Genomic DNA, 24,394 nt, shown 5'->3' on the forward strand with positions numbered 1-24,394 from the left:
TAGTTATAAGTTTAAAATGTATAAATTTTATACAAGCTTTTGATCAAAAAGTGGGCTCCATAAAAAATGTAATTTTTTCACACTTTTTCATAGTAAAATTCATATTTTTCTTTAATAAAACTTGTGCGAGACTTATACATTTGAAACTTATATATATAGCATTTATCTATTATATATATATACATACGATCGAAGTTGGTGATGCATGATTAGGGTTTGATGATAGTGAGCGGTCAGACTAGAAGTTGATAGTGTTGGACTATTTGGAAAAGGTAGATTAATGCAAATATGATAGAAAAATGTGAATATTATTGCAAGAATTAGAGTAATATTGCCTACGCGTATGTATTTTGACCATAACTTTGACTATTGGTATTAGAATTGTACATATGACTCCAATTTAGAAAGTTATTTTCGGTGCGCACGTTGTAGTCATTATGCTACGCCTACATGGTGGTTCTTGTTTCGACCTCGAAATAAGCTATTTTTCTACCGAATCGTCAGTTTAAGTTGCTTTTTTTTTTCTTTTATGATAATATTTCGCTGTCACTATTAGTCTATTAGAGATGATCATTATTCCCATTTGGCCCATATTTTTAGCCAGTATCTTGTTTTATTATGTATTTTATTTTTAGACAATAATTGAAATTTTACCTTTTCGGGCGAGATTCTCATAATCTCGATTTTCCTTAGCTATTTGAGCTCAGTTTGTGGGTTTCAGAATCAGTTTTCGACTTTTATAAATAAATCCTATTATCAGAGTTTTCTCTATGTGTCGCATCTTTCCTCAGTCTCAATCCCAAGTTTCTATCAATTAACTAGCCGTCAGAATAATTCTTATTATGTACTGCATCAGGTGAGAAATCATTATTAAAATATATATACATTTAATAAGCAGAAAAGATATTAATTATTTGTCCTTATTTTACAAATTCAAAAAACAAAAAAAATATTTCATTTAAAGCAAGTTCACAAATTAATGTGTTTAATTAAGTGTGATATGTTCAATCTACTCTATAATAAAAATAGTTTTACAATCTAATACATCACAACAAGTCAAGTCAGTTTATAAATTTTAATTTTGTGAAATATTATGAAATCATCACTTATACCAAAATTTTAAGATGATGGGAATAGTTAGATTCAGTTATTTATATTTTATCTCAATACTCCGTCATGTATGAGCCAAACTCTTCTTTAATAAGTGGGCCCAACATATAGAATATTTAATTAATTAAATTGAGTAAAATATAGAGTTAGTATTTAAACTCAAGACATTTACTTTAATATCATGTGTAATTGCCACTTGTACCAAAATTTTAAACCGATGGGAATAAGTAAATTTAATTATTTATATTTTATGTTAACAAATAGCAGTGTGGACCAAAATCTTCTCAAAAACTGTTAGTTAATTGTCCTGAACCCACAAATTTTTATAGTCATATAGTTGTTCTTGAAACACATTGTTTTGAATTAACATGTCAAATTAGAAATTTGCTGAGGGGAGGAAACTGATGTCAAAGTCCATTAACGAAATCAAAGAAGGTGTGCCTCCAAGTTCCATTAGTCGACAAAAATGAAATAATTAATGCACACATGCAGGGCCCATGAGATTGGAGTTGTAGTCATAAATATCCGAGGATGAAGTTAACAACTTTATATACATCCATACATATAAGTCGGATACTTGAATCTTGATATACAGCAGCAAGAAAACCAAGCTGGGATAAGTAATTGGGTGAAGGTGGGGAGAAATTCAATATCAAGAAGCTCTTCGGAATCAAGATGGCGAATGTTCTCGGAAAGGGGAAGATGGTGACTGTGCTGAGCATTGATGGTGGTGGCATCAGAGGGATAATTCCAGGAATTCTCCTCGCCTTTCTTGAGTCTAAGCTTCAGGTACTTCACCCGCCACAGCCAGCTCTTCTTCTTCTTCTTCTTCTTCTTCTTCTTCGATCTCTTCCTTTTCTTAATTACTATTTATTGTATTTTTAGGAATTGGATGGGACCAATGCAAGAATTGCAGACTATTTCGATATAATCGCAGGAACAAGCACAGGTGGATTGTTGACCACCATGCTTACAGCTCCCAACAAGGACAATCGTCCCTTGTATGCTGCTAAGGACATCACCAACTTCTATTTAGAACACAGTCCCAAGATTTTTCCTCAGAGCAGGTAAATTCTAAAAATCAACCACAAAATGATAGATTACGATCATAAAAAGAAACTTACAATTTGATGCATGACCTCGTACTTCAAACCAAGTTCTTTTATGAAGTAGTTGTTTTTGTGGAAACAACAGACACAAAAGCTTTGTGAGTTCAGTGACGAGCTTGTTCGGTTCGGTGATGGGACCGAAGTACGACGGTAAGTATCTGAGGTCATTGACGGCCGAGATACTTGGCAACCTTACTCTGAAACAGACCCTAACCAACGTCATCATACCGGCCTTCGATATCAAGTTACTTCAGCCAGTCATCTTTTCAACCAACGATGTATGATGATCAGTCCTAATTAATTTCAATAAGTTCCTCAAATTATTTGAATTTTTTTGGGCCACAGATCAATTGAAGTCTCTAATTATTATAAATTCATGTTTTGTCAGGCAAAACTGGATGATTTGAAGAACGCTAAGCTTTCAGATGCATGCATCAGCACTTCTGCAGCACCCACTTTTTTCCCAGCACACTACTTTGAGACAAAGGATACCGAGGGAAAGACTCGAAGTTTCAATCTCATTGATGGTGGGGTTTCTGCAAATAATCCTGTAAGTTGCTGATTTGATTGTTTCTAGAGCACTTCTTCTACTTGCAAGTCGGTGTAAAAGATACACTGTCTATAAGTTGAGAAGCTCTCTTATCCATTCATTGTAAACTAAATCCGCAGACGATGATGGCCATAAGTCAGATTCGGAAAGAAATGATGATGCAAAAAACTGAGATAAATGGCATAAAACCATTGGAGGAGTGCAAGAGCGTGCTAGTTCTATCGTTGGGCACGGGTGCAGCCAAGTACGAAGAGAAGTATAATGCAGCCAAAGCCTCCAAATGGGGTTTGATTAGTTGGATGTATGACAATGGCGCCACTCCATTACTTGATATATATTTTGATGCAAGTTCTGATATGGTTGACTTCCATGTGTCCACCCTCTTCCAAGCACACGAGAGTAAGAATAACTATCTTCGTATTCAGGTAACGTACGTATTAAATGAGTTTGGTTACATTCGCATTCAGACAGTTTGTTTGGTGTATCAATATGATAAACTAACCAATTCTCCAAATAATCAATCGATTAATGCTCACCCACTTTCATCACTTGGAGACTCGAAGTCTCGAACTAATTTTCAATGAGTGAGGTCCAGAAGTATATAAACTTTATGATGAATTTCATGTTTTCAATAAATATTATTGTGACATGTTTTGGACATATATACATGATGATTATAGGATGACAACTTGACTGGAGATGCATCGTCCCTTGATCTTGCAACCTCAGAGAATATGCAGAGGCTGGTGGAGATTGGGAAGGAGCTATTGAGGAAGCCAGTGTCAAGAGTGAATTTGGATACTGGAAGGTTTGAGGAAATCAAGGACGAGGATACCAATGAAGAAGCACTTGCCTACTTCGCCAAGCTGCTTGTGGAGGAGAAGAAACTCAGGCAAAACCAATGAAACTTTAATTTTGCAATATATATATATATTGACCAGGACCCAATAAATCAAATATCAACAGCTGAAAGCTAATCAATATAAAACAGCTGACATCAAATCCCCTGTTCAATAATTTCCACTTCTAATATCTGTACCATTATTCCTCTTTTGACTTTAATTGTACATGGAGGAGGTTATGTTATTTACCTTGAGAGGGTAATGATAAACTGACTTCCATAATTGCTGAAGCTCTAAATCAGATATTAGCATACAAAAACTGCTTCTAAATTCTCGTGCAAGACAAACTTCCAAGAGGAAGAAGCTTTTATAACTTCAAGAGAATTCAGATCAAATAACCTATTATCTCAACACTATGGCTACGAGTCACCTACCAGAGTCTTCTTGAAGTCTATGATACAATTCTGGAGCCCCTGAAATAGTAGAGATCATGACAGGAAAAGGCAGCATTAAATTCTTATCTTTCTGCAGCTTATCTGAATTTACTACACTCTTTTGGTAACATAATTAACACTGCTGGGAGTATTTTGCAAAACTGGGATGATGTGTGTGGTGGAGCCTCAAGATTAGAGTGAAGAGAATAATGGGATGCCACTGGTAAGTCAAAAGTTCGATGATGAGATTGTATACCAGTATCAGTCGAGGAAAAGAACAGTACATAAAGCCGGAGTGGCAATCATGCAAAAAAATGCATTGAAGTTCATGGTCCTTTTATTTATTTTTGCATTTTTTGAATATTTGGGGTCTCGGTTTGCAAGGAGCTGAAGAAACTCTTACCTCTAGGAAGCCAATTTGTCTTTTGCAATTTGTGTGCTGGGGTACCTTGGCAACTGACTGAATTTATCTTCACATCGCTCTCTCCGACTATTGAGTAAAGTTCTTCCCATTAAATGCTGTGTTGCAATATGAGACATCCAGCTGCTGCGAGTTCTTCATGAACCGATGTTCCAGTAACATGGCAGCTGACGGTCTCTCTGCAGGATTTCTTTGAAAGCAGCACCGAAGAAAATCCTTGCCCTCAGATGACAATGTTTCTGGTATGCTAGGGGTATCCCTCAAAATCTTGAACATGGCTGCAGCCTGGATCCATGAAAAATACAACATAACAAGAATGGGAAGATCTGAAATGCAAGTGTACAATTAAAGAAACTGTAACAAAAATATACCATCCACTACACTAAATTCAGGGCACAGCAGACAAAATCTGCAGTTGAGTGGCAATGTCACCCAACTCTACAGATGTAGGTAGTAACATGCAATATAGAACTACTGGTACGTTGTCTCGTTACCCCACTTCAATTTCACAACTCTACAAGCAGACAACTAGACTTCAATGCCAACAGAAACAGCATAACCTAAGCTACACATGATTCTCCACCTCCATATGGAATCCACATGAGAAAGTCAACTCCTGAACTGATTACTATAAAGATAGAAGCATGCAAAATAAACTGTCTTTTCTACCAATAAAAAAAAATGCAGGAAAAAATCTGAAGAGCAAAAAATCCACCAAAACCTCCTTGGGCTTGTAAGAACATCTCTACCATCAGCTCATTTTAAATACCACGTTTTCTCAGGTATATGATAGAGGTTCCAGACAAGACAATAAATACAAAACTCATTTCTCATACACCAGCAGTTTGTGAGACAGTTGCCTAGCACAACAGAAGGAAAACTGAAGGATGTATTTTATTTATATCTACGTGCATCAAACGACAGTCCAAACAGGAACCTGAGACCAACAATTTTTAACACAGCAATCCAATCAACGGGAAAGGATAGACATTCTGCATATAAGCTGATTTAACAACGTTGATTGATTATAACCATGCTCAATTGTCAGTAAGTTCTCTGGATAGTCTTTACTGATAACAGTAATGCAAAGCAACAACCAAAGGTCATTTTTCTTTTGCCTGAAACTTACAATACAATGGCATATATGCAAGAGAAACAGCAACTTCTATTGCAACACTGTGAGTTGAAGTTTCATGATAAGTAAAGCAAATATAGGAACATTAGAGGCCTACCCCTTCAAACTCACTCCAAGGAGGTTTTCCAGTGAGCATTTCAATAATTGTACAACCCAAACTCCAAATATCTACAGCAAGAGCCAGATCGGAGCTGGAATCTCTCTGCATCACACCTTGCATGAGCTGTAGAAAGACAATGATGTCAGTATTGGAGGAATACGGTCAATGGAATTAATGTATCAGCAAGAAGATACCTCTGGAGCCATCCAGTATGGACTCCCCTTTAGAGAAAGATCAGCTGCTTGTCCAGTAAGCTGTGTAGACAGTGTCCCAAATTATGCACATGTTTACTTTTCTAAACCTCAGCTCATTACTATGGCAAGGTTAATTATCTACTGGCAATATCAACCATATCAACTAATTAGCTATGGGCAATATCAACTAATAAAGGATCCACACGTTTAAAAGCAAGCACCTCGCAATCCACCCAAATGATTGAAGCATGGATCCACATCTTCCAAACTAAAATATTTAGAAGAACAATATTCAGACTAAGGATCATACAACTAGGATTCTGCTTTCAAATAACAGGAGCATGTTGTGGCACATTTGCATGAGCAAAAAAAAACAAAACAATTTTCACAATAGTAGTCTACCAAAATTTTGCACAAACTCCTATGTGAACAATAATAGAGGTTGGGCAAACAAATATCATTTTAGCCTTTTCAAATTTCTTCAACAATTACTAAAAATTTTCTGTGTGGGGAAAAAGGAACAAGTAATGGTAGCCCAAAAAACAGTTTCTCTACAAAGGTCAAGGAGATAAGGCACTATTATCTACTATATGGAAAAGGGAAACTGGCTATGATGAAAGAGAAACCATTGCACAAAAGAAATATTAAAATGCAAATTTATAAATATAAAAAAAGGGAAAAAAAAAAAACAACTCACATGTTTAGCCATACCAAAATCAGCAAGCTTGACAACTCCAAAGGAATCAACAAGCAAATTAGCCCCTTTGATGTCCCTATGGGCACCAGGAAAAGAATATTACAATCACACTTTATGAAAATTATCCCCGTGACTACTTGTCCCATGCTGAATAAATGCATAGAAATCTTTTTTTTTTTTTTTTTCTATAAGTATAAATGCATAGAAATCTTGCATGCTTTAGCACCATTTTCCAGGCGCAAGCTGCGACTGTCTCAAAAAGTTAAATTAAACGTGTACCTATGAATTGTTTTTGTGCTATGCAAGTAAGCCAAACCATTGAGAATATGGCGAGTAAAATTGCGAACGACAGATTCTGTCATGACTCCACAATGTTCACGAACATATTTGTTGATGGAACCAGGATGAACATACTCCAGATATATATAAAACCGGTCTTCAACCTGCACATGCATATCATTAATTCTGTACATCGATTCAAGGATACTTCAGTTGACAATGTTGAGATGGATGTCTAATCATGCAACTGGGAGAACACTCACTATTTCACTGCCATAATACTGCACAATATTTAGATGCTTCAGTTGGCTGAGAACTTTGATTTCCTGAAGCCAATAATAGTAAAAGCAAGAAGAGACATAAGCCAATAGTAAAAGCAAGAAAGCCAAGTAAATAAACACAAAGATAATTTCTTCTACAAGTAATAAGAATTTTATTATAACAAGAGGAAACTGCAGGTACACTGACTGTGCACGAAGCTCTCACATGGAATAACAATAAACATAGAAAGAGAAATGATAAAATCAACAAAAAAAACATAGAAGTGGTGCCAAGCACATGAGACCACTCTAACAACGGCAGAAGAAACTCTACTCAATAGTAGACAATAATAGACAACTGCAGCCCATGATAATTTATTTTTTGAGAATTTTAAAGCTTAACATCTAAGAAGACTGCCATACATACTCCTGAAACATATCTACCGTGGCAGTACATGGATCACAACAAAAAAGCAACGACATCAAAAATCTCACAGCACAATATCAACCACATTCTCGTATCTATAATGAATAAAATAAGTTAGAATTATGCCGACTAATCACAAAATCCAAGAAATGAAAGTTGTCTGTGACTCTATACCATATACTGCTACTCCTGACTCCTCAAAAGTGTACGTGGGTACACTTTTAGACAAAACATTTTGAAAGACAAAGCAACAACGCAAATAAAAAAATAGTACACTTACTGTATCCTTTATGTTGCATAAAACCTACAATAAGCTCTCATGCACACCTAAAAGTTAATACAGCCCTCACCCAAAAAAAGGGAGAGAGAGATAGAGAGTAGTCCTCAGTGGAAGCATTGCAGGACTAAACTGATCATTGTATGCGAACCACAGGCAAAGGAAAGATTCATAATTGATAGAAAACCCTCAGCAGAGCAAGGGGCATGGAACCTATGTTATAATGCATGCTCATCTATAATATAGAACTAGGACAGAATCTTCATACTTCAAAGCAAAAAAGGCTTGCCCTATGCACAGTTCATAAGTAAGAGGCCATGTCAGTCAATGGAAGAACACCCCCCCCCCCCTCCCCCCCAACCCCCACCCCAAAAAAGAGAGAAAAAAAAAAAAAAAAAAAAAAAAAAAAAAAAAAACACCACTAGGGTGTCAAACTAAAAAACTAGGAGCAACTTTTTCTTCTCCAAAGAAGGAACAACCATGACATGTACCAAAAAGAAAAGTATAATTGATAATACACCCGATTAATGTACAAATAAGGGCTACAAAATTCTTTGTGGCAAAAATGAAGAACATTATTTTCAGACAACAGGTGAATTTCTCAATGCCTAGAAGTACAAAAGTTCACCAAGCAACACACAAAAAGAAGGTGGCATCCTGACATGATTAAAAAATTGATATTACGCAGAACCAAGGTATCCATACGCCATAAAACCTTCTTAGAGAAAAAGAAACATGTAGAAGAAAAAAAATTGTAACAATTGAGAAAATCTAGAAAAGAAAAAATAAATCCTAGTGAAAATCAAATACCTATAATTTCAGTCATAGGGAAACTTCTCAAGGCCTGTAGAACAAACAGACACACATGCACACACCATTCCCAGTCAAATCAAGCACTCTAACACGAATGGAAACCTTTGTGGTCTCAAATTGTGGCCATGCAATAATTATCCTAAGCATACTTGATCAACTTTATGTAACCTATGACCACGTTCACACATTTCAACCATTCATTGCGGGCATGACTGTCATGGCTTACCCATTGACTTGTTAGCTCTGTACAGAAGGACATGGATGAGCTAGAGGTTCCCAAATAAGAAACAAAAAATGCAAGCTAAACCATTTTCTGGAAATATTACATCAGGTATAGCCTGAGAGGGATGATATCATGTCAGGTACCATAAGACTTCACTGATTACAATATATGCAGCTCTGTAGTGAACTAATGGTGCAATAAATTCTGAAGGATAACCTGCTGCAATTGCTTGATACAGTCTGCAGCTTTTGGGTCATCAGGAAGTAATTCAACTTCCTTCATTGCACATAAAGCTCCAGTTAGCCTGCAAGAAGAGAATTACTGTGGTCAGACTATACTGCAGAAAAAGAAACCAACATAAGAAGTATGCGGAGCATATATACCGATTGGTGGCAACATAAACACTTCCAAATGTACCGCGCCCAATAAGCTTTCCTTTTTTCCATTGACTTTTCATTGGCACAAACTCTGATTTAGCTATAGCCTGAGGAATGGGAGCTGAGGGTGAAGGCATGGCTGCACCAGGAGGAAGAGGTAATGGGTGGACATTTACAGGACAGTCAGTGTCAAAGCGTGCTATTGAGGTGTCGTGGGATAATTTTGAATGCAATGGCGATGCAGGTCCACTTGGGCTTTTCGGGTTTTGTAGGTGACTTCTTGCCGGACTGTGATGGGGAGATGTATTACAACTAAATGCAGAGTAATCAAAAAATGCAGGGGGAGGGAGCCCTGGTATCATTTCCGAGGTAGGCATCTCCGGAGCAGACCAGGCTTGATTCCCCGTAGGAACCATGTAATAGTAATACGGAAATGCATCAGCTGCACTCCGCCTTTGTGGGCTGAGTGCAGGACTTGAGAAAGGACTAGTTGGAGCACTCCTGACGGGAACATCGACCCTGAACCCATTTCTTGAGCTTTTCGAGCCATTTAGGTCTTGAGATTCCCTCCTAGATGACTTCTTGTCAGCATGACCTGTAGTCTTTTTTGTGTCTCTCGCATCTTCGTTGGCAAACACGCTGATAATAGAACATAGTTAATACTCAATAGAGGTAAAAGGTTAGCACAAATAAGGTAATACAAGTCAACGAGGCATCAGTCTATGAGTGATGAATCAAATTTCAGACGTTGATCAAAATAAGAACTTTTTCCAATAGAGCAACTGCTAAGATGCAAAGAGCATACAGCATACATTGGCCACAAGGAATCACGAGGATGAGCCTTTAGTTTGAAGTTCGCCAATCAACAAAGTTACACGAGGCAATAAAATTCACGCTTGCTTTAGTAGAGAGAGATGCTTAAATGTACAAGAATAATTTTACTTAACATCCTACACACCATATCTCTTTTAATTTTTTTTTCATAATAAGTACGTGATTGGATGATAAATAGAATAACTTAATTAGTTTAATAAGAATAAAATTTTAAAAAAAAATTAAATATATAAAATGTATGGCTTGGATAGCATACTCAAAAAACGGAAATAAAAATTAGAATGGCGCTAGTTTGCCGCGCAATGACCGTTAAACGTGTCGTCTAATACAAAATTAGTTTTTTATATTTTTTTAACATATTTTAATATTTTTAATAAATAAAAATATATATCAATATACTAAAATCAATTGTTTAATCATTAAGTTAAACAAATTAAATACATAAACAGTCAAACTCAAATCGCGTACATGCATTTTCCCAAAGATTAACCTCCAATTCACACAACAGCCATGAGAAAGTTAACATGTTTGCAAACCCAGACGAAACGGGAGCAAAGAACTCCACCAAAAAGAATTAAAAACCATTCGTTGATTCATGCGTAACCAAGTAAATTATTGTGAATCAAATAAGAAAATAATTAGCCAATGAAAATAGTCTGACACCCAAAAACCAGTAAATATATATGATATTAAACGAAGTTCATAAATATCGATTATAGAAATCGAATCAAGATGAAATATTTACCTCTTAATTGGAGAGTTGGAGGACGCTCCCCCTCTATCTCGCTCCTCTACGACTCGGCTCGGCCCAGTCGTCGGTGAAGGGAGCTGGAAGTCCACGTAGCTGGAACTCAACCTATCCTTGCGGCCAAAGATCCCTAATTCCGGCAGCGGAAGCGGCTGCGGCTTCGCCGAGGATGCGGACGCCGCCGTGGAAGAGAACCGCGGGGTCGAGAAATCGGCATCGTTGCTCGGAGATAGCACATGCTGCGCCAGAGGCTCGGGCGGGCCCGAGATGTCGTGTTGATCATTCAAATGACGGAGCTTCCGCTGTCGGGTGAGCTTCCTAACCGGACCGAAACTCCACCCGGTGGAGACGTCAACAATCCTCCCGCTAGGCGATTCACCGCCCCGGGATTTGAGCGAGGACGACGAGGATCGAGAGCCGGAGGAGGAGGATGAGAACGAAATGCTAGGCAACCAACGCATTGTTGCACCCAATCATGCTACGTACCTACACCAACATATATGCGTGTATATTAATCAGTGACTTTCAAAGGATCAGTGGATGTATACGAAGGAACTATGTTGCTGGCAAGGTCGTTGGGCAGAAGACATGAGGGAGACCCTAGAAGGAGGAGGAGAAGGTCCATGGGAAGAACTGTGGATCTTCTTCTTCGAGGGACATATGGACGCGGACGGTGTTGGAGGTCCTCGATTGCTTTCAGTTCTCTCTCCAACAACGTACTTCCACTCCAAACGGGAAAGAGGGGGGGTCTCCATTTTGAGAGGTCAATATGCTCGCCTCCTTCTAACCAAGTCAAGCCTTTTGAGAGACACGATGTGTGTATTTTGCGTGTATTCGTTTTTTTTCTTAATTAAAATTCCGTTATTTCTTCTATTTTGGATGGAAGGTACGTACTTTGTGCCGCCTCCCATTGACAGATGTCAGATGTATGGCGTTGCATGAGGTGAGTAAATTATGTGGTATGTTACGTGATTTCTAGCATTGAGCTAGGTGAGTAAATTATGATTATAAAAAAGATAAATGATAGTTATAGTGTCTTTTTTACAAAATAAAAAAGATACGTCCCGTTTGTATAATTTATGATTGTATTTAGTATTACTCAAATACAAAATACTCTCATCCTATCACAAAATGCTATGTTATTTCTTTTATATATAACAAAATGTTATGTTATTAGAATTACGATTAATGATATATACACATTTAGGATATGCTAGTCTAAAATCAATTATCATGGTTGAATTATTTTTTTTTTAAATTATTGTACGAGACTTACACGCTCTAGATCTGTACAAATTATTTTCTTAGAAATACATACTGCATGTTATTATAGAATTTCATATCATTTAAAATTAACGTGATCAATGCTTTAAAATTGTATATCATTTTGTAATATAAGGAAAAAACTACATCGTCTTTAATTAATTATATATATATATATGTATATATATATATATATATATAATTTATATATGGTCTTTAATGCTATAAAAGAAATATATATTATTAGTGGGTCTATTAGTAATAAATGAGAATCCAATCAACGAATGTTACCGACTTTTGAATCAATCGAAGCATTTCAACGAACGTAGTCATTTTTATACGTTCCATGCAAGTGGATACAAGAAGTACCGGGACATCAAGATTCAACAACATGATGGAAAGAGACCCTTCTGCCCTCATCCTATTAAAATGTACAATATCGTCATTTTAGATTTTTGGGTTTTGGGGTTTGAAGTGTAGGAGGGCCTCAGAATATAGTCTATGATCAGAGACTGCGGCCCAAAATAATAATCATGTCCCATATCGGATAGGAAAATGCTAGTTAGCCTATTAGATTTGTTTTCTGGGTTTGAGTGCTAATGTATTTTTTTTATTTTAAAGAATAATGCTATTTATTATTCCAATTTCTATTATCCTCCCATCATTTTATAATGTACTATTAAATAATTAAAAGCTATTTATTATATTTTATCAGAAATGCTAAACGTCCTGAAAGTGTGTCCCGAAAGTGTATTCCAAAACCTTTTTTTTTTTTTACTTAGTGATTAAAGACATATTTTTTAATAATGTTGTGAATTTTTTATTTGTTTTAAATGTTTATGATGACTAATAAAATACATGAAAAAAAATAAAAAGATGAAATGTACTTTTCGGGACACATTCGGGACAAATTTTCGATAGGTGTAGTGTTGCTCTATATTTCACTTATAAACCTATAATCTAATGTCACATCATGAGATGATGAGAGGATGATGAGAAAAGAGATAATGAATAGATTTATTATTTTTTAAAAAATTTAAAGAAGTTGCAACTAGTGAAAATGTTTTTTTAAAAAAAAAAAAAAAAAAGCGAACTAGCGGTCAGCCTAGCAATAAAAACTGGGCGGCCCTATCGGATATATTCATTGATCCGGCTTTTATCTATTCGGAGTTAAAAAATTATTGGCCAACGTTTTATTGAAAAACTAAACTTTAATTAACAAGCTAAGTTATCAAGAAATTCAATGTGGCTAAGAGATTCAGTTATCATCTTGCTTAATTAAAGCAACACACGGTCCAATGAAGTATTCTCACCATAACCATCTTTTCTAAGCTAATTGTATATTAAGAAGAATGAAGTTTGGCTTATATCCTATTTAAATTTGATTGGATACAAACAACTGAAAAATGAATAAACAATGATGTATTCAGTGAAATTTTAACTAGGCCTATTACCCATGCATTCTATACGGGCAGACAGTCACCCGCCTGAGCAGGGGGCCTATATTTTGTCCCTGCTACCCAGCCCGTCTTATGTGGGCGGGCAGGCTAGACGAGCCGATGGATCGGCCAACAGCCCATCTGACCATCTGAGACGGAGACGGAGACCGAGAAAGTGACAGAGAGGAGACAATCCAACAATGACAAATCATCCAACAAAAATCAAACCAAGTTACCAAACGAAAGTAACAAATCAATCAACCGACCAAAATAACTAAAACCCAACAAAAAATTGAACAAAAATCGAATCGGTACCAGAGAACGTCGTGAGACCGTGGGTCTCTAGTTTGCAACTAGAGAACTACGTCGTGTGGCCATGGGTCTCTGGTTCGTGACCATAGAACCACAACGTTAGACTTACTAAAGACGAAGAAGATAAAGATGAAGAACGCGAAGAAGATGAAGAAGAAGAACCTGCAGAAGACAAAGACAAAGAATGTGTTGGGAATATATTCTAAAAATGCTTTGTAAACTAGAGAATATGTAAAATAACAAGAACAAATTTAAAAGAGAGAACTCGGTGTTGAGGCACGTTGTAATAGACGCTTTCCTTATAGTAGATTCTACTGCCTCCAATATTAAACATGCACTAGGCTTCTTGACAGTCTACTCCCAAGATACAACAACGTCGGTTTCCATTAATCTCCTTGTCAGTGCACACAAAATGAGATCATCGAACCCGATATAAAATAGCCAAAGCCCAAAGAAAGAAAGGCAAAAAGAAGGAGGAAATGTTTCTTTAATTTTGTAGAGAATTTGGAGTGAATGAATTTGTAGGTGGGGTTCTCTATTTATAGAGAATGAAAGAGTATTTGTGAAAAGTCACAACTTTTTAAAATGAAATTGTACATGTGAAAAGTCACATCACATAAATAAAATGGTACTTGAGAAAAGTCACAACTTAAATGAAGGAGCACTTTTGAGAAGTCACAACTTCTCAAATATTAGAGAATACATTGAAAATGTTTCTAATTCACCAAAGGACACAACCCTTTGTTTGGTTGAGAAGCGGTTAAGGCTTATATCCCTAAGAGGCATACATTGGTTCAAGTATCAAGACACATTTTCATTTAAATCTAGACAACCGAACCGATACATTGAACAAAGGTAATGGTTTACATTATTTTTACTTTACATCAAATATTTTAATCATTTCTAAGTTGAAAAACCAACAGAATGCGAAGAAGAAGTAGCAACTTAGAGTCCATGGGGTGAGTCTGAGATGCAATAGGGTTGAGCAACTAGGTTAGAAACTAAAATTAGGATTTTTTTGTATAGCTAGGGCAAGCGGATAGATATCCTACTCGCAACCCGTGATTCTGTCCGGCTTTGTTAGGGGTGGCAATATGTGACACGATCCGTTAACCCGACACGACCCGTTAACGGGGGTCACTAATGGGTCAACCTATTATAACACATTAAGAAAAATGAATTTACCTTTATAGTCTTAACCTAAAATTCAAAAAAATCCTAAACATGTTACCTAACCCACACTGCCCCCTCACTTTTTTAACTTTTTTCAGTTTTCCAACTTTTCTTTTTCTCACGCCGCACCCCCGTCTTCATCTTCAACCCATCACCCATGGCCCCACAGCGACTCTCTCTCCCCTCAATTTTCATCTCACGCCGCCCCTCATCAGTTCTAACTCTTAAATCTTAAGTTTCTAATTTCTCACGCCGCCCTTCTCTTCGACTTCAACCTAGTACTCCGTCGCCCACGACTCCGCCACGCTCACAACACCACTCTTTCACGCAGACTCAGAGTCTATCGCCCATCCAGTTCTCATCACGCCGTCCATCGCCCACGTAGACTCAAAGTCACAAACTCACACTGCCCATTGCCCATGCCGCGTCGCCCACTATAAGTCAATCCAGCCCAGATATCTACTCTACCTTTACCTAGTGTTTGGTTGCCGGGAAAAAAGAAAAAAAGATGAGATCCTCATGCGATTTCTTCTTTGGTTGTGTAAATTAGATGTGTAAATTAGTTTGCCTGTGTTAGAGAGTACCCTAATCATCTGGATTTGTAACTCGGTGGCTAGTCTTTGATTCTGGATTTGTGTAAATTTCATTCTGGTAAATTAGTTTGTATGTGTTAGATCCCTCCGTTTATTTCTTTTTGTCTTTTTATTTTTATAAATTTTAACAGATTTTTACCTCTACTCTAAACTTGAGTACTTCTGAATCTCTGATTCAGATCCATTGGACTATAAATTTCTTCTAAAACTTTTTATTTTATTTTATTTTACTCTTTTTGTTGTTGTTGGTCGTATAGTTCTTCTTCTCCATTTATTTTTTTCCGCAAAAAATTTAACGGGTCTTCATAGATTATGTGAAGAGTTGTAGACAGTTCACTATAGATTTGAGAAATTTTTGCTTTGAATTTGTTGTACTGTATATTTGGAATTTTTTTTAGATCTATATTTTTTTATATATTCTGAACGTGGCGTATGTAGACATTTCATTTTAAATCAGTTTACTTTAGCTTCAGATGCGGCCTTTTTTTGTTGCTTATCTTTATAAACTCTGACATATGTGGACATTTTATTGCATATTTGAGAAATTTTGATTCACATGTGTTATTGTATAAAGCTTGATTCTTTTCTATTTTTTTGTTGTGCAGATCAGAATTTAAATTAGGCGAGTTAACTGAAAATGCAATGGAGTTGGAGAACAACAAGGGCAAGGAGGACACTCCACTTCCTTTTTCAAGTTTTAAATTTTTTTAGATCTGTATTTTTATTATATTTGGGATTGTAACATTAATATATTTATAATGTGTGTTTTGTTTATTATATTTGGGATGTAATTTTAATATATTATTACGATATGTGTGGATCATATTTGTTTGGATTATAATTTTAGACTTGTAGTTCATTTTTTATTTTTTATAGATATTATTTATTTTTATATAAAATCAATAAGATTAAACGGGTCTGGTCGTGTTGTGTCTTACCGTGTTTGTTCAACCCATTAACGTAAACGGATTGAAACGAGTTGTGTCATGTCGTCTAGTATCGTGTCAATTTATTTTGTGTTTTCTAACAGATTATAACGGGTCATATCATGTCAACACATTATCTTATCGTATTGTGTTAGGGTTTGAAATTTTAACACGAAATTCTTAACAAGTCGTGTTCGTGTTGACCCATTAAGTATAATGTACATGTCTTGATACGATATAAGTACGACCTATTAACACGATACGACACCCTATGCTTGGTTTAACATTTTTTACTACTAAGTTCGCCTACCCGATACCACACGGGTTGGCGCGAGATACACGGATGGGTCGGGGCTTGGGCCCCATTGCCTAGGTCTAATTTTAACAAAATATAAACCAAACTCAAAAGAATAATTCAAACATTTTGTGGGAATGTTGGAATGATTTAATTGTTAAAAATATGTCCTAAATTGTCACATATGTTCATCCATGGATGTTGATGTTAAGATACATCAAAGAGATAATAATTTTTTTGAGATATAAAGAACGAACTTCCGATCCTCAAAAGTCGTAATAAAGTCCCATCTTTCCTTCTTTTGCATGTGATCTATTATTAATTTGCCTGTAGTAACTTGTCCATATATATAAGATAGATATAGAGAAAATGAACTAAAAAATGTGCTAGTTAGCCTAAAAAATGCAGAATCTGTGCAGCCACCATCAAATCGTCTTCTCTGACTTAATAATCTCTTTTTGATATATAATATTCGAAGGAAATGCATTAAGAATTGGCGTTTTGTGGCTATCAGGAGACACCGTGTTGTCTGCTTCCTAAATTTTCTACGTACCAATTACTGGCGCGCACGCACGCTAGCTCTTTATTAAATAAATATTTAATATTGAAAAAACAATGTACGTGTTGTCCCTTTTTTTTTTAAATAAAAAATAGATTTCATTTCATATAATGAATCAAGTTATAATTGTGACTTATCAATATAAGAAAAATTTGAATTATAAACTAACTTATGCATCTACTCTGGAGCACTCTCGCACACAAATTCTTTTATAGCAGACATTATCTTAACTCCTAAAAAACTCTATTCTAACAGAGAAAACACTTTATAAAAATAGAACTACACGACCCATCTTCCAAAGAAAAAAAGCACTCGTCTCCTTCATCCTCTTAGGGAGGAGGAGTATGGGACTCTACTGCAATGGAAACCAAGTGCAATAGCTTATTTTTTTTATTAATTAGAAAAAATAAAAACAGCAAAAGAAACACATTAAAAAAATACAAAAACACATAAAAACTCTATGCCACTGCAGCCCACCACGAGCATCGGCGTGAGCCTAGACGGCACGCCCACTGCAAGCATCGGCTTCATGAGCTCAGACGACACGAGCACCCAACTCTCACACGGACACCAGCCTCACAGGCGGCTCCTACGCATGAGCACCGACTGCACAACCACCGGCCATAGCATTGCTCGCCCCTCTCGACCAGCTTTTGCTCCAGATTGTATCCAATCCAGGCGGCTCAACACTTCACTCGGGTAATGGAAAAACACTAAGAAAAATGCTGCAAAAAAATGGAAGTACAACACACAAAGAGTCGTCAATGGCGCATGCAAGACACACGTCACTCTGGAAGGAACACCAACGATCGATCTTGGAAGTCCCGGAGTCAAAGGTTCCAGAAAAACCGAGCGTTGCGTCGGCAGAACGCTCCTCGGTGGCACGTGAGGGCCACGCACCTATGAGCTTCGAGCCTTCAACCTGCGCTTGCGGACTACGCCCCACTCCGTTTGGCACCGCGTTCGGTGGTCTTGAAGATCGGCAGTTGGGCAACATCCAGATGGGGCACGTGTTGGCTAATGGACGTCGGAAGGTCCCGAACTGCGATTCTCCCTTATTTAGCCTAAAAAATACAAAAATAAAACCAAAACACTATATAGGAAAAGAAATCAAATAGAGGAGAAGGGAGGGAGAAAGGAATAAAGGATGGAGGGGGGAAGGAGCCGAAGCACCCACCCCCTCTAGCCGGATATGGTGTTTGAGGGAGTTTAGAGAGAAGGGAGAGGGTTTTGGATGTTGCAAATGCTATTTGTGGCGATGGCGACAAACATTGCCGCAAATAGCATTGATGAGAGACCCTCTGGCCTATTTGACTCTTTAGTATAGTACTATTAAATAATATAATTGATTTCTAGTTCTATCTAATGATAGGAGGACATTGAGGGATCGATCTCTAAACATCTGCCCATTCACATTTAACTTCAAGTAGTTAAAATTGAGCAAAAGAACTAGAGAAGAAATAACACCCTACCACAATTTCTCTTATAATAATAATAATAATAATAATATTGAAAATTGGCTAATTAATATATATTTGATGAATTAATGCATTAAGGTTGAACAAACAATTATAACAACATATATAGTTTTCCTTTTTCAGTTTTTGTCATCAAGTTAAATGAGCTGGGAAGTTTTCCAATAATTAAGAAGGTTAAAGAATCCTAATTGCTTCATCATAATCTCTAAAAAAAATTCTTCTCATCAGTCATTATTCACTACTCCACACCTCATATTATATAAAAAAATTGTAAATATAAAATATGTAAATAAATAGTAACTGATGTATAACATTTCTCTTATCTTAGACTCTCAAATAGTAAACAACAATTATACTTTTGTAGGCTAGCCCATGTTGGGATACAAAAGTAAATCATCTAAAGTGATTTTTTTTTTTTTTCAACTTCTACTTCTCACACATAAATTTCTTACCTCGATATATCTAATCTACTTATTAAAATATATTATTTAAATACAAATAAACGTTAATTTAAATCATAAATATTATTAGATTTATATTATACAATAAAACCCATATTTACATAAAAATTTATATAATTTTCGTCACTCCTGGCCTCCGTTATTCACTATTCATAAAGAACAACTTCCCATCCTTTTACGTTCAAAGATCCCCCTCAATCAATCCCACAAAGGTAAGAGGTGGAAGAGTTTCTGGGACAAAAGAATAAGATGCTGCTACTTGGCCGCCCAGTATTTATTGTTGCATGGGCGCGGCCCTAGTCGAATTGTATTTTTCTTTTTCTTTTTCTTTCAAATATTTTTTAAAAGAATTTAAAAATGTATTGATAATTACTACCTTAATCATTAAAAAAAATTTAAAATATATAAACAGTCAAAATCAATAATAAAATAAGGGGCAAACTAGCATTTTTCAAAAAATAATAATATATACAAATCTGAAATGTGTAAATCTATGCCGGCATTCTATAAAGAAAAATAGACCGTACTATAAAAAGAGTTTGGTTATGCATTCCAGTTCAGATTAAATGATGATATATTTTATTAAAAATTAAATAAAATATTGTTAGAATATAATTTTTTAATAATATTTTTAATTTATAATTTGAAAAAATTAAATTATTTATTATATTTTATATAAAAATTTAAAAAAATTATAATGATAAAATAAGATAAAAAATTTTATGTATTTAAACTGAACAAAAAGCGAGAAAAGGAGTATGAAAAGGTAGGTTAGGAAATTAGGAATGGGTGGTAGGGAAGAAAGGAGTGTTTCCGGACATGTTGCTGATGAACGTTGGCATCAGAGTATTCATGATGTCGTGCATGGCTTTTTAAAGAGTTGTTTGGTATTCCATGTCAAATCCATAGACTTCCCACAACCAGCCCTTGAAAAGTCAAAGTGCCACGTCCCCCCCTCCCAAAAAAAAGAGTACGGAAAGAAATAGGAGAGGATGAGGTGGGCTACTAAAATATGTATGGTAATGCAATATTATCTTTTATTTTATTAATTTTTTCAGATATATTAATGATAATAAAATTTGAGATATGATTAATTAATATATATATATATAAGGATCTAAATTGAGTCAAATCTATAGATTTCATTTGTTTTTATTTTTTCAAAGTCACAAGGTGACTGATGAAGAGACATCCCATGTGGCCTTTTTTGATACCTAAATTCAAGTATCATTAATTAATTTTCCATGTCCTGCGTAGTACGTACTACTTAGTCCAAACACAATATTAATGGACTGTGAATTTCTGAAGGAATAATCGGAGGTATTATTTAATATTGATAGCACTTGGACAAAGGATATTGATAACGTACGTAATCGTTGTTTGGAAAAACAAAAATAAAATAAAGTAAAAAGATGACAAAAATAAAGATAAATTTTAAATAAATAAGTTTTATACAAGTTTTTGTAAATAAAAAATAAAAAAAAATAAATCATGTCTTAAAAAAATTAAAAAATATATATATATTTTTTAATGAGACTATTTTTTTTATATAAAATTTATTTATTAAAAACAAGTACCTACGTGGTTTACCTAGAAAAGATCACTCACTCACACAGCCCATTTTTGTACGTTTCATAGGCAGGCAGGCAGGCAGGGAGGGAGGCCGGGAGGAGGTATTACATTAATGGAATTAGTCACTGTGCACGCAGTTGGACAGCAACACATGATGAGTGTATGCCTGGCTAGCCCTCCAATTTCTCCTCTTTGTCGGCTGCCTTCTTCTTTCACTGTGTCAGTTGATCAGTCATTTATGGGTATCAGGACGTACGTTTACAGATGTTTAGGTTTCGAATGATACCTATCAGATAAAATGATCTGTGTTAAATAAAATATTATTTTTTAATATTATTATTATTATAATATTTAAAAAATTTAAATTATTTATTATATTTTATATAAAAATTTTAAAAAATTATAATAATAAAATGAGATAGTTTAAAAATATTTTTATAACTAAATGAGACATTAATCTTTTACTATTCAAAACCAGATTGATATAGCCAACTACCTTATTTTTATTTTGTATATGTTATTTTATTTTTAAATGGACATGTAAAGTATATCATATAGATAATTTAAATGATAAAATTTAATTTGTAAATTTAGCATATGAAATTTCTTTTTAAAATTAAATTATGTCATATATATGTGGTATAGAGAACTTAAAATAAGAAAGATACTGTTTTGTTTGACAGGACTCTTGGTACCCCCCACATCTACTTCTATCGACCATTGCTGTCTACCACGCGAGCAATGTTGACGACCTCACGGTGTCTAGATTCACATTTTTCACCAATAATCCGATCCAATTTTGATCAGCACATGAATGTGGGATACACACTGTCTCTAGTGGCCACGTGTTTACCTTTTCACTTTAACCTCTTAAATATTTTATTTTTTAATAATTAAGAAAATAACTTTTAGAATATTGATATATTTTTTTATTTTTTAAAAATATTTAAATATGTTAAAAAAATATAAAAATAAAATAAAAAGACAACTTAGCACTACTCTTTCTTATGTCGGTCAGTGATAGGATTACTATTTTATTATAATTTTTCTACTATCTAAATATATTTTAAGTTTTTTTTATTTTTTTATCATTTTTTAATATCCTTAATTACTAATAAAAAATAAAAAATATATATATCTTTACTAATATTTATTTTCTTAATTATTAAGTAAAATAACAAATTAAATAAAAAAATAATGAAAGGAGACGTGAGTCGACTGTGGCAGACCTGACGGCTGAAAGGGTTGCCACCCAATCAGACAATTGGGGGAAGCTTAAGGATTTGTCACCTCGAAATTGGGGGAGATGTAAATAGACTCGTTAACCGGTCAATCGAATCGACTGTTTCGCAGGTGTTGTGTTTTCTTCGAAAAAACAAAACACAAAAAGGTAACGGTGAAAATGTTGTGGTGTTTGCTCGTACGGATGCTGACCGGGTATAGCAGGTCAGTCTGTCACCGCCCTCTCCCTTATCTCGTTACCATGGGAATGCCAGTATGGTAACAGTTCACACGCGTGTTAATTAATTAACTTCACCCAAGGCTGCAATTACCTAAACACCCTCTCTAATCAATCCATGATTTGTTTTAAAAATATAATTATTTGATGTATAGTCAACACTATACATCAAATTTTAAATTTTTTTTATCAAAATAAAATGATATATAAAAATAAGATTTAAAAAAAAATAAGAATTTCTATTTGCAGTTTTTAATATTTTTCTCACAACATTATATAAAATTGTATTAAATGATTAATAGATAAGTAAAAAACAGTTAATAAAAAGGTACAAAAAATAAAATCATCATAAATTCTTTATAAGACAACGGATGAAAATTGCAATTCCTCGGCTTTTAATTATTATCTTCTTCTTATTATTATTTTATGTAGTATCAAATAATTAATAATTAAGTATAATTTAAAGAATAAAAATATTATATTTTCTATAAAATACATTGATCAAAATGAATTGAACGAATTTAGAAAAGAAAAATAAGATCTCATTTGTTTTTACCGATGAGATGAGATAAGATGAGATTAAAGTTAAAAGTTAAATAAAATATTGTTATAATATTATTTTTATTTTGAGATTTGAAAAAGTTGAATTTTTTATTTTTTTTTGTAAGAATTTAAAAATGTTATAATAATTAGATGAGACGAGTTGAAAATAATTGTAAAAACAAACGAAGATGAGCAAGAAAGACAAAAGTTGGTAGTGTTTGAAAATATTTATTAAGAGTATGGATCTTTCTTCATAATCCTAGATATGTCGATAAAGGACGCTAATGTTGGTATAAACAATAAAAAGATCATTGAATAACTTATTTTTAATTCCAAACCGTTGGAATTTAATTAATATTGGACATATATATATATATATATTATATATGTCACATGCGTGAGCCATTAAATGACTACTGCTGTATTCATCAACAGATTATATATCTAATTTGGTCATAACATACTATCTATCAATCATCTCAATGAGATTCATGATTGATGATTTACTGAAACTTGCACGCCAAGAATTATAACAAATTAATGTCTTCACTTGGTCCCTATACTTTCCATCGTTCACATAATTGAGATCTGATTTTAATTTTGAAAAATAATATTTGTACTCATAATTTTTATTTACGTAATGATACGTGTGTGCTTACGTGTCAGTTATTGATATGCTAAAATTTATAAAATTAAAATTAATTTTTTTTGATAAAATTGTAAATAAAATTAAATACATATAGCACTACTCTTTAATTTTATATGAGGAAAAATTATGTAGTTAAATTATACAATTACATCTTATAGATGATCTTTAATAATCTCATATATATTTCATTTCAAATAAATAATATCAAACATTTATTTTTCAACCAATGAATGTGACATGTCACCTCATTAAATTAGTAGAGATTTTTAATTGAATTTAAAATTCTATGTAACTACGTACCATTAATACTAAACAAAGTTGTATAATTGCTCTTATGACTTGTCAATATTTCATATTTTATATTAAATTGGTATTTTAGATTTCAAGCAATCAAATAAAAACAGACCATATTTTAATATAAGGATAAGATCTTCTGATTTTTATTACTATTTGAATATAGATAGGTTTTAGAAGGAAATAACCAAATTATCTCATATTTATACTAAATGAATAGTAATTTCCATTTAAAGTGAGAAATGGTGAATATTTGAATATATGGATAAAGTCTTCTTATTCTTATTTTATATCTTTGATTGAATACAGTATTCAATGTAAAATGATCTAGTACCAGTACCTCCTATAATTTTCTGTACTAAACTCAGGGCTCGTTTATTTTCATAAATGAGTTGAGATTAAAGTTAAAAAATTGAATAAAATACTGTTATAATATATTTTTTAATATTATTTTTATTTTAAGATTTGAAAAAGTTAAATTGTTTATGTTATTTTGTATTGGAAGTTGAGAAGGTTGTAATAATTAGATGAGATGAGATGAAATATTT

The 24,394-nt window shown here is 34.2% G+C and overlaps 2 protein-coding genes across 4 annotated transcripts; one reads left to right on the top strand and one right to left on the bottom strand.

Moving 5' to 3' along the window:
- The first annotated feature begins 1,656 nt into the window (after nucleotides 1-1,656).
- On the top strand, nucleotides 1,657-23,314 carry LOC121246873 (patatin-like protein 3). 2 transcript variants are annotated; one of them, XM_041145183.1, is made up of 7 exons: nucleotides 1,657-1,899; nucleotides 1,996-2,177; nucleotides 2,305-2,497; nucleotides 2,608-2,769; nucleotides 2,889-3,194; nucleotides 3,450-3,701; nucleotides 23,267-23,314. In XM_041145183.1, exons 1-6 carry the CDS (start codon nucleotides 1,786-1,788, stop codon nucleotides 3,672-3,674), a joined length of 1,182 nt encoding a protein of 393 aa, XP_041001117.1. In that variant the 5' UTR covers nucleotides 1,657-1,785; the 3' UTR covers nucleotides 3,675-3,701; nucleotides 23,267-23,314. The 2 variants fall into 2 exon arrangements, with proteins under 2 accessions (XP_041001117.1, XP_041001116.1); XM_041145182.1 differs by lacking the exon at nucleotides 23,267-23,314 and having other exon boundaries at nucleotides 3,450-3,893.
- LOC121246872 (mitogen-activated protein kinase kinase kinase 5-like) lies at nucleotides 3,744-11,581 on the bottom strand. 2 transcript variants are annotated; one of them, XM_041145180.1, is made up of 11 exons: nucleotides 11,430-11,581; nucleotides 10,828-11,316; nucleotides 9,255-9,887; nucleotides 9,088-9,175; nucleotides 7,135-7,197; nucleotides 6,872-7,035; nucleotides 6,593-6,668; nucleotides 5,896-5,955; nucleotides 5,699-5,824; nucleotides 4,449-4,751; nucleotides 3,744-4,084 (listed from the first exon to the last, which is right to left on the bottom strand). In XM_041145180.1, the coding sequence occupies exons 2-10, from the start codon at nucleotides 11,289-11,291 to the stop codon at nucleotides 4,536-4,538; spliced, it is 1,890 nt and encodes a 629-aa protein (XP_041001114.1). In that variant the 5' UTR covers nucleotides 11,292-11,316; nucleotides 11,430-11,581; the 3' UTR covers nucleotides 3,744-4,084; nucleotides 4,449-4,535. The 2 variants fall into 2 exon arrangements, with proteins under 2 accessions (XP_041001114.1, XP_041001115.1); XM_041145181.1 differs by lacking the exon at nucleotides 5,896-5,955.
- Nucleotides 23,315-24,394: the final 1,080 nt, after the last annotated feature.

This window comes from Juglans microcarpa x Juglans regia, chromosome 1S (assembly GCF_004785595.1).
Source record: "Juglans microcarpa x Juglans regia isolate MS1-56 chromosome 1S, Jm3101_v1.0, whole genome shotgun sequence".
Lineage (NCBI taxonomy): Eukaryota > Viridiplantae > Streptophyta > Magnoliopsida > Fagales > Juglandaceae > Juglans > Juglans microcarpa x Juglans regia.